The 16,602-nt window shown below is 40.1% G+C and overlaps 1 protein-coding gene across 1 annotated transcript in view; it reads left to right on the forward strand.

Annotated features, from left to right (window-relative positions):
• The window catches only part of Dhc98D (Dynein heavy chain at 89D), a gene marked incomplete at its 5' end in the record, with an annotated part of 155,605 nt that overhangs the window by 135,555 nt on the left and 3,448 nt on the right, over positions 1 to 16,602 (forward strand). Inside the window, 12 exons of the mRNA XM_088275208.1 lie at positions 152 to 247; positions 787 to 965; positions 3,672 to 3,831; positions 5,718 to 5,919; positions 6,813 to 6,955; positions 7,477 to 7,635; positions 8,492 to 8,663; positions 9,015 to 9,146; positions 10,443 to 10,602; positions 12,794 to 13,013; positions 14,432 to 14,611; positions 16,364 to 16,510. Coding sequence (XP_088131334.1) covers positions 152 to 247; positions 787 to 965; positions 3,672 to 3,831; positions 5,718 to 5,919; positions 6,813 to 6,955; positions 7,477 to 7,635; positions 8,492 to 8,663; positions 9,015 to 9,146; positions 10,443 to 10,602; positions 12,794 to 13,013; positions 14,432 to 14,611; positions 16,364 to 16,510 — 1,950 coding nt within the window. The remainder of the gene's footprint in view (positions 1 to 151; positions 248 to 786; positions 966 to 3,671; positions 3,832 to 5,717; positions 5,920 to 6,812; positions 6,956 to 7,476; positions 7,636 to 8,491; positions 8,664 to 9,014; positions 9,147 to 10,442; positions 10,603 to 12,793; positions 13,014 to 14,431; positions 14,612 to 16,363; positions 16,511 to 16,602) is intronic.

Genomic DNA, 16,602 nt, shown 5'->3' on the forward strand with positions numbered 1-16,602 from the left:
TCGGGGCCGGATGAGGCACCACAGTATATGTATCTGGCCCATAATGGCAGGCAAAATTTGACTACCGTCTTATTGTTTGTATTATATTTTAACATATACTTCTGTTTTCTTTACTGAAATCATTGAGAATAATTTTGGGAGTTATTTCTAGGGGTGGGAAGATGTCCTGAAGTTGAGTTCTGACTTTGGGGAAGAATACAGAAGTCTTCCGGACGACATGGCGAGATTCACCGCAGATTGGCAAAAGGTACAAAGATTTCCTGCTACTCTTCTCAGCTATTTTTTTTTAGAGTTATTAGAAGCATTTTACCATGAAGTTACTGACTTTGAAGTAGTCAAGTGATTCTGGTTTGCTTGTATATCTCCTTACAGTCGTGAGATCTTATGGCTACTTTCACATAGCTATGAAATCAAAATTAGCACCCATGTGATCAGTTTGGTGATCTCCTAGCATCTATGCTATATCTCCTTGCAGCCTTTTTGTCTCAGTTGAGCAATCAGCCGTGGGATCTCAGTTTAACAATCTCCTAGCAACCATGAGATCTGTTAACCATCTCCTAGCAACCATGAGATCTGTTAACAATCTTCTAGCAACCATGAGACTTAGTGTAGTAATCTCCTAGCAACCATGTGACCTCAGTTTGGTGATCTTTTAGCGCCTTGAGATCTTAGTTTGGCAATATCCCAATAGTCATGAGATCTCAGTTAACAATCTCCTAGAAATGAGACCTCAGTTTAACTGTCTCCTAGCAACTATGAGATCTCAGTTTGGTTATCTCATTGCAGTGGTTTGACCACGACGCCCCGGAGTCCCTGGAGTTCCCTTGCGGCTACACGGAGAAGCTGCGGCCCTTCGGGACCCTCATGCTGTTACGCTGCTTTCGGGTGGACAGAGTGTTCCGGGCCATCGGTAACTACATCACCGTCACCATGGGGGAGGAGTTCATCACTCCGCCAGTGGTCAGGTGTGTATTTAACTTTCAATTTGACATGACTAGAGGAAGACCAAAAAATTCATGGATGCTGCAAAGAGAGAATATGGTTCGAAGACATGGCCTAGGTGACGTTGTCCAGGACAGAAGAACCTACAACCTGAGGACGAGGAGAGCTGACCCCAGCAGTCTACAAAGACGATAAGTTGGGATGTAGTCAGAAAGAAGAAATTTTACATGACTTGTGCTTCTTACATCAATATACATTCTATACCATAATACAATACATAGTCTATCATTACATATCGCTCACTCCTTTCAACAACTTTTTCAGGAGATCGTTTTTAAAGTTTAAAATATAATACAATGTATTAAAAATAAATATCAAGCCACTAATTGAACTTTTTACTGTGCAACAGAACTTTTTAGGTAAAACCTGAATGTTTTTTCTCAATTTGAAAAATATTTAGTATTTTTAAAAAAATAATCAAACAATACCTTTTCTTCAAAATGCAAAAAAAAACACTTTCTGCCCTGTAGCGGGTAAATATTAAGTTAAAAATATGTCGCTTTTGCTGGTATACAGTACATTTTCTGGGAATACCGAAAACATGCACAACTGAAAATTTACGATTTTTGATGTATAATGTTGTTGAAAGGAGTGAGCGATATATCAATAACAATACTATCTCTTTCTCTCCTATAATGCTGTCTCTACACAGAAATCTTCATCTACCTTGGTAAGAATTAAATCATATTTGGGTGTTTGTGTTGTGTGTCGTGGTTGTGGTTTTTGCAGACTTTTTGAACTATATTCTAGTGTCTGTCGAGGCTTTATTTTTAGGGCATTCACTTTGTGTTGAGACATAATTAAATTATAAATACAACACTTGTTTTTTACCACTTGAGTATTATATTGTTATGACTGTTAGTTTATATTCAAACCCCTAGATGGAAGTGTCTAGAGCTTCCGAAACTAGGCGTAAAAATATAATAGTCAAGTGGTAAAAACAAGTTTTATTTATAATTCTGTGAAGGCTGATGTAATGTGTATATATTACCCAATATACTTCTTATATGTACCGCACCATAATCGTCAGTTTATGTATTTCATACGCACATGTATTTTGTCATCTGTTCACCTTCGTAGTGGTCAGCAGTTTGCCTACCATGCTAGCAGTCCCGGGTTCAATTCCCAGGGGGGTCAATATAAAATATGTGATTATTCGCCCTCATATTTTTTTTAATATTACCCTGTACTGGAATTTGAAGCGAAAGGCTGATCACCTTCCCTTCATGTGTTTAACGATCAAGATTACACTGTTCTTATATCTTAGAACATCCGCATATATGATTTTTAATTTAATTAGCACAGCACGAAGTTTTCTGCACTATATGCACTTAACCGGCCTATGACACGTCGTAAGCCCTGTAAATACCCACACTTGCATATTCTTTTCATCTATGTTACAATGTTAACACGTTGTGGGCGGGACACGGCATTTGCCATTTTTCGCGGACTGTCTGTCAACTGCGGGACACGGCAAATGCCGTTTTTGTCGACTGTTGGTTATCGGCGGGAAACGGCAATATACGGGTTTGTTATCAGTGTGAAATAAAGTGTGTTGAGGGGTAATCTGCTACCTGGCGACAGTCTGTTGACGTTATTTGAGATGCCTTGTCCGGATTGGGTAGTGTGTCGCTTGTAAAGGCATCGCCAGAAATCTAGAGTTTTTATGCGATCTCAATCTCCAGTTTAGTTTGAGTCATTTCACGTATCGGACTATTTTTCATACCGCTCCCACTGTTTTGTTTACTGTTTAGTATTTTATTATTTGAATATATTAGCATTGTATAGGAAATGATACCTCGGAGGAAAGACTATTTTTTAGAGTTTACAATGTTTCTAAAATTGTGAAATACGGAATACTTAATTAAAAATTATGATTATAATTTATTTTTGATGATCAAATGTCATATATGATTTCGTTGAAAATTTCAATCGAAAATATTATTTGGTTTAGAAATTGTGTCAATTTTCAGAAAGCGATATATTTTACCGCTAATCGCAAAAAACGTCCGCTATAGGGTAGAGTCTATTGTTCGAAGCGCCCGACTACAATGTGTTAACAATCAAGATTACACTGTTCTTATTTCTTAGAACATCCGCACATATGGTTTTTAATTTAAACCGCACAGCAGCAAGCTTTCTGCACCATATGCACTTAACATGTGAGAAACATGACACGTCGTAAGCCTTGTAAATACCCAGACTGCCATATTATTTTCATCTTTGTTACAATTATGGCTGTTTGGCCAACTTTTATAGCTATTGGTTTCGGGAACAGCTATTTTGGGGGCGGCGTGTTGCCGCGTTTTGTGATCACATGTTGGGTGATCGTGTTTGTTAATGCAAAGGAGTGGTGCACAGAATGAAAACAAAATGATGTACTTACAGTTGGTTCCTTTATTGAAATAAATGCGATTCTATACTAAATACTGGAATCAACTAATGACAAATAATTTACAATATATGGAGTTAAACAAGTGAAGTGAAGATCTAAATAAAACGTCTGTTCGCCTCAATGAGCCAAGCAGTTCTCGCGGCTTTTTAGCTCTCTCGCTTCAGAGTCGGGTCCGCTCGGAAATCTTCGGTTTAGTTCGTATCGAAACGCTTCCGTACAGCTAACGTCAGCGCGGTTATATATGGTTGTTAACGTTTCTGTTTGGTGTGCACAGCTTGGAGGGCATCTTCGACCAGACCACCCCGGGCACTCCGGTGGTGTTCATCCTGTCTGCCGGCTCCGACCCGACCAGCGACCTCATGAAGCTGGCCGACCACCACGGCTTTGGCGGAGGCAAGTTCAAGTACCTCTCGCTCGGCCAAGGGCAGGAAAAGGTACATTCCAACTGCTCACTAAAAAATACAGCTCTTTTTCTTTGCGTCAAATAACTCATAAAGTCATTAATTGATTGATTAATATCTATCCATTTTTTATTATCCAAGTTTTACTTGGTAAATACCAGTATTTCATAAAATCGATTGTGACACGAGTTTCGATGAATTCTGCATCATTTTCAAACACCAAATTAAGGTGTTTGAAAATGCGAAATGCATCGAAACACATCGCTCACTCCTTTCAAGAAGGTCATAAATCAAAAAAACTTGATTTTGCAGGAGAAAGTTTAAGAATATAATAAAATGTATTAAAATAAATATCAAGCCACTTATTGAACTTTTTACTGTGCAACAGATCTTTTTAGGTAAAACCTAAAGGTTTTTTCTCCATTTGAAAAATATTAAGTACATTTAAAAAAATAATTAAACAATACCATTTCTTCGAAATGCTAAAACAACACTTTCTGCCCTGTAGCGGGTAAATATTGAGTAAAAATTTGCCTCTTTTGCTGGGATATAGTACATTTTATGGGCATTTCGAAAACATGCACAACTGAAAATTGACAATTTTTTATTTACGACGTTCTTGAAAGGAGTGAGCAATGTCAAACTACTTAAATAAAAATGCATTTTGTAATAAACATACTTAGGTTTATTCAAAAATAAATGCAATTTGAGAAAAATAAAATAAAATCATTCACAAGAATGTGTAAAGGTGAGTTTTCACTATCGATGCACATCCTTCGATTGGTAAACATTATAATTTCATCGTCGCTATATTTATTTTGAGTACCGTAAAACGGGGCTACTTGAACTTTGATGTGTTACTTGAGCCCAGTACAAAACAATGATTTAAATCTGTATTTGGTCTACAATAATGAACGTATCGTGACAATAAGTGTCACCTGTCAGGGAAACAATGAATCATGTCGATACGTTCATTATTGTAGATCAAATACAGATCTAATATTTTTTTGTAATGGGCTCAAGTAACACATCAAAGTTCAAGTAGCCCCGTTCTATGGTATAGCAAACGTTTTTATGCGATGTTTGAAATCGGTTTCAACATCACTATTTGACAAATCCAACATCGTTAATGTATTTCTACATTTCACTAAAAATAAGGTCAATTAGTTTATTTGCGAATATAACTGAGGGATGAGAAGTTTATAAATGCACACACTGTGACACAACCTCCCAGCTCGGCCACCAAAATACACTAGCGTCATCGTCAGTACATCGATGGGCCATGCTTTTGGCAAAGTATACCAGAGTCAATATACCGATCCTCAGCACTCTTTCTTCTTCTTCTTTTTCATGAGCTTTCTGACTTCCACTGCTGGATATAGGCCTCTTCCCCTTCATTCCATTCCCTCCGGTCGGTTGCTGCTTGCAGCCAGTTTCTACCCCCCACAGCGACTATGTCGTCGGACCATCTCTTTCGGGGTCTTTCGACACCTCTTTTGTTCTCCCAAGGTCTTCTTCGCACCCTTATCCGCACCCCAATGGCGCATAGGGCACTGCATCATATAAACGCAGTGTTATCTTGATCGTTAACACATGAAGGAAAGGTGATCAGCCCTCCGCTTCAGGTACCAGTCCAGGGTAATATTAAATAAATATTAGAGTGAAAAAATCACTTACATTTATTTGACCCCCCCCTGGGAATTGAACTCGGGACCTCCAGAATGGTAGACGAGCGTACTGACCATTACACTACGGACGCGGATGACTCTCTCAAGGTCTCCATAGTAAAATTACTGGGGTCCATCTTGTGGGGTCCTGTCTTGCAATATGCTTCGCCCTATGCACCATTGGAGTGCGGATAAGGGTTTAATTATAATAATAATAAATTTGTAATTCACGGTTTATTGTGATGTTTCCAGCTGGCGGTGTCCCTTCTGGAGACGGCCATATCGCGCGGGCAGTGGCTGATGCTGCAGAACTGCCACCTGCTGGTGAGCTTCCTGCTGGAGCTGGAGAAGGAGCTGGAGAAGATGGAGAAGCCGCACCCCGAGTTCCGGCTCTGGCTGACCACCGACCCCACGCCGGCCTTCCCCATCGGAATACTGCAGCGCTCCCTCAAAGGTGCTCTATTTATTCCCAGCCTTGAGGCCAAGATTTTTATGGCATTTACGCTATATAATACATAATGAAAACTCTCTTATTTATACTCAATAGTGCGTCGACATAGATTGTTTCACATTCCTATACACAGGACCAACCTGCCGATGGTTATGCCTGTAGGAAGAGCTACCGCTATGTTGAACAATATCTCATTGGATATTGATCTGTACCATGTGTTTGAAGGAGTTCTCCGAAGTTGGATTCTTCTACACCTTTAGCAATAGTATTCTTGCTTATTTTCTATTTTTGTTAATGTATACGATTTAAATTTAAGTTTGTAATGTGTAAACAAATAAATTGAATTGAAAATTGAATTGAATCGTATCCATGCAGTGTTTTTTAGATCGGTAATTACATGATATCAAACACACAAAGTAAAAAAGAAATGAAAAGAGTCTCTGCTCAATTGTGTCGGGTTGTGGTCCCGTGGTTAGTATCGCGGACTCTTTAGTAGTGTCGTGGTTAGTGTCGCGGAGTCAAGAGTTTCTTGGATCGAACCCACTCTACCACAGTTTGATACCTGTTGTTAATGAGCCGCTTAGGCTCACACACACGCACTCACACGCACACGCTCACACACACACGCACGCATTCACACATGCACACACACACACATACGCACACACATACACACACACACACACACACACACACACACACATGCACGCACACACGCACACACACACACATGCACGCACGCACGCACACACGCACACACACGCACACACACGCACACACACACACGCACGGGTCGCATTTGCCGAGGTTCGGATGCGCTGCCGGAGGCATTTTGATTGTAATAACAGAATTCAAGTAATTTACTGTTTAAATCGTAATATGTTTCCTTTTTCCAGTTGTCACGGAACCGCCGAACGGCTTGAAGCTGAATCTACGAAACACCTATTTCAAAATACCGCCGTCCCTCTTGGAGAACTGCGCCCATCCCAAGTTCAAGTCCCTGGTGTACGTGCTGGGCTTCTTCCACGCCGTCGTTCAGGTAAGTACATGCTGTGGGGCGTGCCTCATACGGCCCTGACAAACTATAGACGGCCGTGCAATAGCGAGCAGTGTGACGTCACCACGCCTTCAAAAGTAGTGACGACGCAAGGTAGATCCTCTTTCGTCCCAAGCCACCGGAGCGACCCGACCTACCTTCAGTTGCCCATTTACCGTGCCTCGTCGTGACAAAAAATTTGTAACATTTGAATAATTTTTTTGTGAATATAAATCCAGAGTAAATCTTAAGTTATTTGCAAACAAAAATCTTTTGTGAAAATAAACGCGGATCTTTTAAGTTAGTTCAATTGTTTATTATTTTTTTCATTTAATATAAAATGCAACCTCTGAGGAGATAGTGGAAGTGGGTGCCCGTAATCGGTGCAATAGGGTAAAAACGCTTCCACATCTGGTAACCACTGACGTACGTACGTACATTCCACGCTTCCACAATGCTCTCATCTCACGGATCAGTCCTCCTCCGGAACCTTCCGGACTGACGGCAGATGACCTTGTTTCCAGGAGAGGCGCAAGTATGACAAGATGGGCTGGAACATCTGCTACGACTTCAGCGAGTCGGACTTCACCGTGTGCCTGCAGATCCTGGAGTGCTACTTGAACAAGTGCCTGTCGTCTGGCGGGCCCATCCCGTGGGCGACCCTCAAATACCTATTCGGAGAGGTTTGCCACTTTGAAATATTATTTTACTTATTTAGATACATATATATATGTATATATATCTACACGTTTTTACAGGCATCATATTTAATATATAAAATATAAAACCCTTATCCGCACCCAAATGGTGCATAGGGCACTGTATCATATAAACGCAGTGTTATCTTGATCGTTTATACATAAAGGAAAGGTGATCAGCCCTCCGCTTCAGGTACCAGTCCATGGTAATTTTGAATAAATATTACAGTGAAAAAATCACTAATATTTATTTTACTCCCCTTGGGAATCGAACTTGGGACCTCCAGAACGGTAGCCGAGCGTGCTGACCATTACACTACGGAGGCGGACGAAAATTTATATTATTTATTTAGTATGAAACAAATTCTCTGGCCTTATCAGTGCGATTTATCCGATGAAAGATCCATTGTTCAGGTCTCTTCTTACACACTTCTAATCTTCAAATCTTACCCACCTCTAATTCAAACAATACTTTGTGTTATGATTTTTTTTTTAAATCAAGTGTAAAATAGCTACTTTTTAATTAGTTGTCTCTACTTGTGTCACGTTATTAACACGTGTGTTTTACTAAGCAAGTAGGTATACATAAACACATATAACACAGTTTTAAATTTATGTTATTTTTGCGTGTTTTCAGATTAATTAGGAAATCAATTATACAGGATTTTTTTCATCCATCCCGGAAAATCAGGAGTGAACTGTATATTTTTTGTATGCAAAGATATGTGTATGTGAATTGTATGAAAAAGACTAAAAAATGGGATGAACGTAGCTTGCGATCGTATATTTTTAAGGAAATTGAAATGGTGATTTCACATATTAAATAGATTTTTCATCGCAGGTGATGTACGGCGGTCGTGTGATAGACGACTACGACCGCCGCATCGTCAAAACCTACATGGAAGAATATTTTGGCGATTTCCTGTTTGACGCCTTCCAGCCGTTCTTCTTCTACCAAGACGAGAGCGTCCAGTACAAAATTCCTCAAGATTGCACCCGGGACGAATACATAGGTAAATTTTTACATTATTCTTCTCCGTCTTATTCCTTATTGCTGAGGGTTGTGACCCTTGCAGACGCAATGTCTCTTCTCCAGTTATCCCTTGACTGCGCCGCACGTAGCGCTCCAACCACCGAGGTGCCTGCTGCTGCCTTAATTTGATCGGTTCATCGTGTGGGGATCTTCCTCTCCCTCTCTTTCCCTCCAGGCTACCGATCACAACTAGTCATTCCAGGCTATCCTCGTTGCCACGCGCGACGTGTCCATAGAACCGGAAAATCCGAAACTTTTACATATGCTTAATGAATATTCAAGTGCGTTCCTTCATAATGATAAATATCTGTCTGATTTATGATTTTTCCAGAGGAAATTGATCACCTCCCGTTGGCCAACTCCCCGGAGGTGTTTGGGCTGCACCCCAATGCGGAGATTGGATACTACACCCAGGCCGTCAAGGATATTTGGGGACATCTTATTGAGCTTCAACCGCAAACAGGCTAGTACTCATAATTTGAGCCATAGGTTCCCAAACTTATTTGACCCTATACTGATTTTTCAATTTTAATATTTTTATGTGAGGTCCGAATCCTGCATTATAATCACACACATGAGAAACACCAGAAAACGTCATTTTTATTTTCATTATTAAAGCTTATAATTTGACCAGATAATAATAATGATTATCTGGTCAAATTATAAGCTTAAATATTAAAATTAAAATGACATTTTTTGGCGTCTCTCATGTGTGTGAGATTATAATCTAGGATTCGGACCTCACATACTAATAAAAGAGTTTCTGCTCAGTAAAAAGCTTCTTTTCATCTCACCAATAGATGTCTCTAGTGAAGTTCTAGTGATTCAAGAACAAAGTTTCAAAATTTGTTCATATATATAGAGCTTCCAAGAATTTGAGTAGTGTGGCTGTCAATAATGGGTAAAATTGGTAAATGTTACACGTGTGTAAAGTGATCACTTAAACCAGCCTATGACGGTCGTCTGCCCTGTAAATGCCCAAACTCTCATATTCTTTTTCATCTTTGATGAGATGTAAAAAAATAATAGGAAAAGACCTCCTGTAATTGGAGATAATCCAGATTTTGTGTAATTATTTGAACACACTCAAAATGTTGTGAATAAATTATCTGGTCAAATTATAAGCTTAAATAATAAAAATGTCAATATTTTTCATCGCTACCTTTAGAAAACTGTATCCGTATATTTTATCCGCCTCCATAGTGTAATGGTCAGCACGCTTGGCCACCGTACTGGAGGTCCCGGGTTCGATTCCCAGGGGGGGGGTCAAATAAATATAAGTGATTTTTTCACTCTAATATTTATTATATATTATGTTTTCAATATTGAAAGCATTCACTTTGTGGATCATATTGATATATTATTTTGAGAAATAAAAATACTTTGTTTTTTGATCCACTCACATATTTATAAACAACCAACTAGTTTCGGCAACAACCTTTTGCTTCTTCAGGGTTTAATTTATAAATTTATGGTCATAAATGAAACCCTGAAGAGGGCAACAGGTTGTTGCCGAAACTAGTTGGTTGTTAATAATAATGATATTATTTATTTAAATTCCAAGCTTACATTTTTGTCATTCGTATCTATTAAAACAGTATGTGAAGCAGAGGACAAAAGATTTCTTTCCAATTGGAATGTAACTGTCTACCTAGATTTTTTTTTTTAATTTTTAGGGGTCCGGAAAAAGTTAAGAGTTTTATTTTTACATATAAATTGAAATTGATCTGTATTGTAATTTTAATAAGTAAATTTGCAGGTGCTGTGGGCGGTGGAATTAGCAGAGACGACTTCATAGATAACGTAGCCAGTGATATACTGAGCAAGATGCCGGCAGAGTTTGAAATATGGCGGGTCAGGAAGCAGTTTGAAATGAGCATCACTCCTTCCTTTATCGTCCTGTTGCAAGAGCTTGAGAGGTAAATACTACCCAGCAGAACTGCATTTTAAGGTGGAAACTGACCGGAGCATTTCGTTGTAACATAACGTCGTAACATCGCTCGCGGCGAGCATCCGAAACTATGGATGGAGCGCTCGGCTCGCTGTACTGACTGCCTGAATACACTGACAGACTGAATACCCTGACACCAAATGCTCCGGTCAGTCTCCACCTTTATAAGATTATATTTAACCATATCCGCTCCTTGTGTGGAGCATATCAAGTCCACAAACTGTTTCTAACTGGCTTTTCTGTCGACCGCCAGCTCCCTTGCATCCTCCCAAGTCAGATTCGCGTTCCGAAGTTCAGATGAGAGCTGCCGATGAATTGTCAGCAGTGGTCGTCCTGGGCGGCGCGAACCTGATGCCTTGTAAAAGAGGCAAGCTTGATGGCGGCTTTCGGGAGGCATGCGGAGTACATGGCCAAGCCAACTGAATCGCCTGTTCTTGACGACAGTTGTGACCAAGATTAGCTGCGTCCTACGCCTTATCTCTTCATTCCTCACAATGTCAAACCACAGCACGCTTAAAATTCTTTGCAGACACCTATTTTCTGCTGTTCTGGGCCTTTGTAAGGAGCATTTTCGGTCGGCCTGAGGACCGACATGCACTAAGGATTGCAGAACAATATGCACTAAAGGCATAGGTCTGACGCACAGTTGGCGCATGTTGTTCTGCGATCTATAGCATGTTGGTCCTCGAGTTAACCAAAAACGCATGTGATAGTTTGTGTAGTTGTTAGTGTATGAGTAGTACTATAGTAGTGACGTGTAGTATTGTTTGCATGCTGGTGTAGTCATCGTCCTGACGAAGAGACAGTCTTGAAATTGGTGAGTGGTTATATACACCAATATTCAAGATATACTGTCTCTTCTTCAGGAGAATCACTACACTAGCATGCAAGCAATACTACACGCCACTACCATAGCTCTACTCACACACTTACAACTACACAAACTGTAGATCACATGCGTTTTTGGTCAATCCGAGAACCGTTGCTAACATTTTGTTCAATACTGTATGTAGTTAAAGTGTAGTGATTGTCCTTCTCCGTGGTGTAATGGTTAGCGTGTTTAGATACCGTGCTGGAGGTCCCGGGTTCGATTCCCAGGGGGGGTGAAAATTAATATTAGTGAATTCACACTCTAATATTTATTTAATATTGACCTGGACTGTTCCCTGAAGCGCAGGAGTGATCACCTTGTCTTCATATAAGTAACGATCGAGATAACACTGCGAGATCCAGTGCCCTATGCACCAATGGGTGCGGATAAGGGTTAGAAGAATTATGTTGTGATGAATCACCCGGATGTGATTATTTCCCGATTGTTACCTAAGACAGCGTCGGCATAGATTGTTTTCACATTCCTATACACAGGACCAACCTGCCGATGGTTATGGCTGTAGGAAGAGCTACCGCAACAATATCTCATTGGATATTGATCTGTTCTATGTATCTGAAGGAGTTTTCCAAAGCGGGACTCTTCTACACCTTTAGCAATAGTTCTTGCATATATTTTATTTTAATGTATATTTCTTCTTCTTCTTCTTATTGTAGGCCTTGCGGCCTGTTTTTAAGAGAGATTAGCCTCCTGCGACGTCGATTCCCAGTTATAGACCCATCTCTTTGGTGGTCTGCCCAGGAGTCGTCTACCATGGGGTTGGCTGTACAGTGCGACGTGTTGGTGTCTGGATGGTTCCATTCTCCTCACATGCACATACCATTGTCTCCTTCGTTGCCTTCCCCACCTAACGACATCTTCGATCTAGCATATTTCCCTTAATGTGTACGCTTTAATTTTTTTTTTTTTGTAATGTATATGTTATATATAATATATATATATATATATATATATATATATATATATATATATATATATATATATATAACCCTTATCCGTACCCCAATGGTGCATAGGGCACTGTGTCATATAAACGCAGTGTTATCTTGACCATTTACACATGAAGAAAAGGTGATTAGCCCTCCGCTTCAGGTACCAGTCCAGGGTAATATTGATTAAATATTAGAGTGAAAAAATCACTTACATTTATTTGACCACCCCCCCCTGGGAATCGAACTCGGGACCTCCAGTATGGTAGATGAGCGTACTGACCATTACACTACGGAGGCGGACAATGTATATATTAATTGAAATTGAAATTTGTCCCCAGGTACAATAACTTGATAGCCAAGATGTCCAAGACGCTCTCGCTGCTGCGGAAGGCCCTGGCCGGGGAGATCGGCATGGACGCAGTGCTGGACAACATCGCCTACTCGCTCTTCAACGGGCAGATCCCCGCCGAGTGGCGCAAGCTGGCGCCCGCCTCCTGCAAGAACCTGGGCGGCTGGATGGAGCACTTCATGAGGCGCGCCGCCCAGTACACTCTCTGGGTGAGACACATACTACAGCCCTCTTCAACAAAGGCCTCCCTTCACTTTACTTCAGCCTTCTTCTTGTGCCCAGTATTCAACAAAGGCCTCCCTTCACTTTACTTCAGCCTTCTTGTGTCCAGTGTTAAAAAAAAAGCCTCCCTTTACTTTACTTTATTCCAGCCTTTTTCTTGTGTTCAGTATTCAACAAAGGCCTCCCTTCGCTTTACTTCAGCCTTCTTCTTGTGTCCAGTATTCAACAAAGGCCTCCCTTCATTTTACTTCAGCCTTCTTCTTGTGTCCAGTATTCAACAAAGGCCTCCCTTCACTTTACTTCAGCCTTCTTCTTGTGTCCAGTATTCAACAAAGGCCTCCCTTCATTTTACTTCAGCCTTCTTCTTGTGTCCAGTATTCAACAAAGGCCTCCCTTCAATTTACTTCTACCTTCTTGTGTCCAGTATTGAACAAAGGCCTCTCTTCACTTTACTTCAGCCTTCTTCCTGTGTTCAGCGACTCTCTTCCAGTGCTGGCCCACCACTTTTTTAATGCCATTCATTACTAAAACCACAGATGGGTACTATTAATACAGTAATATCTTCTGCTTGGTGTAGCTTGGTGTGCCTTGTGGCTTGTTTTTAAGGGGGATTAGCCTCCTGCAATGTCAATATCTACACTTCCTTACTTACTTACTTCAGCCATCTTTTTGTGTCCAGTATTGAACAGAGGCCTCCCTCTTGGGCCTGCACAGTTCTCGGTTGGACGCGACTCTTCCAGTGCTGGCCTGCCACTTTCTTAATGCCATCGGACGATCTTGTCTGGGACCTACCCATGCTTCTGCGCCCTGTTCTAGTCGAGCACTAGCGAGCTACTAGGGACACGGAACTCGGGCCATGCGAATGGGGAATTTTACACATGTGTATGGTGATGTAACCCCTGTTAACCTGTCTGGGAGTGTGGCCATACATGGTCGTCCAAACAAAACTTTCCCCAAAAGAATATGGACCTACATTCACCGCCCGCGCTTAACTAAAGTCCGGTGATATTTATTTCTAAAATGGCACTTGTACTGCGTGTATCTGTGATTGCATCTGCATAATGCAACCACATTATGAAGTGTGGTCTTGTAATCTGTAAAATATGGTTTAAAATATAATATGACGTGTAGCTATGGAATATATTTTTTTAAAGAGAAATATTTGTGTTTTTATTATTTACACAAATATTTCAATTTTATACTATTTCTGTGAGCCTAAGCGGCTCTTTATTAGACATAGATATCAAATTGTGGTAGAGTGGGTTCGAACCGAGAAACTCTGACTTAAGAGTCTGCGACACTGACCACAACCTGATCATCTGTTTTATGGAATCTGCTTTGTAGAATTTGCCTTCAAGAATTGAAGAGTTTCGGATTGATCAGTCATATTAATGGTTGTTGGCAGGCTACGAAGGAGGAGCCGGTGGTGATCTGGCTGTCCGGGCTGCACATCCCGGAAGCCTACCTCACGGCGCACGTGCAGATGGCGTGCCGCCTGTACACGTGGCCCCTGGACCGCTCCACGCAGTTCACGCGCGTCACCAGCTTCCAGGACCCCGACCAGGTGGAGGAGAGACCCGTCACGGTGAGGCCTCTCTCTAGCGGGACATGTCGCTCACTCCTTTCAAGAACGTCGTAAATCAAAAATTGTCAATTTTCTGTTGTGCATGTTTTCAGAATGCCCAGAAAATGTACTATATCCCAGCAAAAGAGGCATATTTTTAACTTAATATTTACCAGCTACAGGGCAGAAAGTGTTGTTTTTGCATTTTGAAGAAAAGGTATTGTTTAATTATTTTTTTAAATAAACTAAATATTTTTTAAATGGAGAAAAAACCTTCAGGTTTTACCTAAAAAGATCTGTTGCACAGTAAAAAGTTCAATAAGTGGCTTGATATTTATTTTTAATACATTGTATTATATTTTTAAACTTTAAAAACGTTCTCCTGAAAAATCAAGTTTTTTGATTTATGACGTTCTTGAAAGGAGTGAGCGATGTGTCCAGAATTACGGGACATGCGTGATAGGAGTGTGTTTTTTTTTTTTAGATGGGAATTACATTTATTATTTACCTTGCTTATTATGTACAAGGTTTATAGATCATTTAGTGGATTCATGTTTCTTCTAGCTAATTAAATATATTTTTATTTGAATCTGTGTTGGGAACAGGAGGGATAATCTAGTGTGGGCTAAACAGGAACTTATCAGCATGTGCTCATTGCTGGGAGGAAACCACGTGAAACTCCTCTGTATAGGAGTGTGGTTCCTCGAGCGCCTAAAGCGGCTGCTGTGCGAACCACGCTCTATCGTTTATTTAATTTTCGCATTTTACATCTCAAGTCAGTCTCATCTAAAGTCTATGATTTTTTGCAGACAATACAAAGATATAATTTTTTGACATCTCATCAAAGATGAAGAAGAATATATAATAATTTCAATTTCAATTTATTTCAATTTGTTTTATTTTGTTTTATTTTTAGATAATATACACATTACGAACTCAAATTTAAATCGTATACGTTAACAAAAACAGAAAATAAGCAAGAATACTATTGCTAAAGGTGTAGAAGAATCCAACTTCGGAGAACTCCTTCAGACATATAGAACAGATCAATATCCAATGAGATATTGTTCAATAACCGTCATAGGCTGGTTTTTCTTGGAAGTTCTATATATATATATATATATATAATGAACCAATTTTGAAACATTGTTCTTGAATCACTAGAATTTCACTTGAGACATCTATTGGTGAGATGAAAAGAACCTTTTTTTTTTAGCAGAAACTCTTTTATTATGTGTGTGATTATAATCCAGGATTCGGACCTCAAGAACGTGATTCAAGAACAATGTTTCAAAATTGGTTCATATATGTATATAGAACTTCCAAGAATTTGAGCAGTGTGGTTGTCTATAATGGGTAGAATTGGCGAATGTCACACGTGTGTAAAGTGATCAGTTAACAGCCTATGACGGTCGTCAGCCTCGCAAATGCCCGGACTTCCATATTCTTCTTCATCTTTGATGAGATGTCAAAAAACAATATGAAAATAACTCCTGTAATTGGAGATAATCCAGATTTTGTGAACAAGCATTTGGACACACTCAAAATGTTGTTAATACAAAGATTTTTTTTTTGGGTAATATATCAAAAATTAAACAAGGTTATTGGATTGAATTCTACTTTTATTAGCATATACATGATAATATGTGACGCATTTCGTCTTATTTACATTATCAAACACTCAATTTGTGTACCAACTGTCTGCAGTTACAATAAATACAAATTATCCAAATTTTTATTATTATTATTATATGCTAGCGCTCTTCTTTCCAGGGCTGCTACGTGTGCGGGCTGTTCCTGGAGGGGTCGCGCTGGGACGTGGAGGAGGGCTGCCTGAAGCGCTCGCATCCCAAGGTGCTGGTCACGGAGCTGCCCATCATCTACATCATCCCCACCGAGGCGCACAAGCTCAACCTGCAGGTACGCCACTCCACCCCCCACTCCCAGACAATATAAGGTACAAAGTGTTAACCTCTGATGGCCAATGAGACGCAATCAAAAGACACCCAGCG

The sequence above is a fragment of the Brachycentrus maculatus genome, unplaced genomic scaffold (assembly GCF_059751285.1).
Source record: "Brachycentrus maculatus isolate JH-2025_06_01 unplaced genomic scaffold, ASM5975128v1 h1tg000817l, whole genome shotgun sequence".
Lineage (NCBI taxonomy): Eukaryota > Metazoa > Arthropoda > Insecta > Trichoptera > Brachycentridae > Brachycentrus > Brachycentrus maculatus.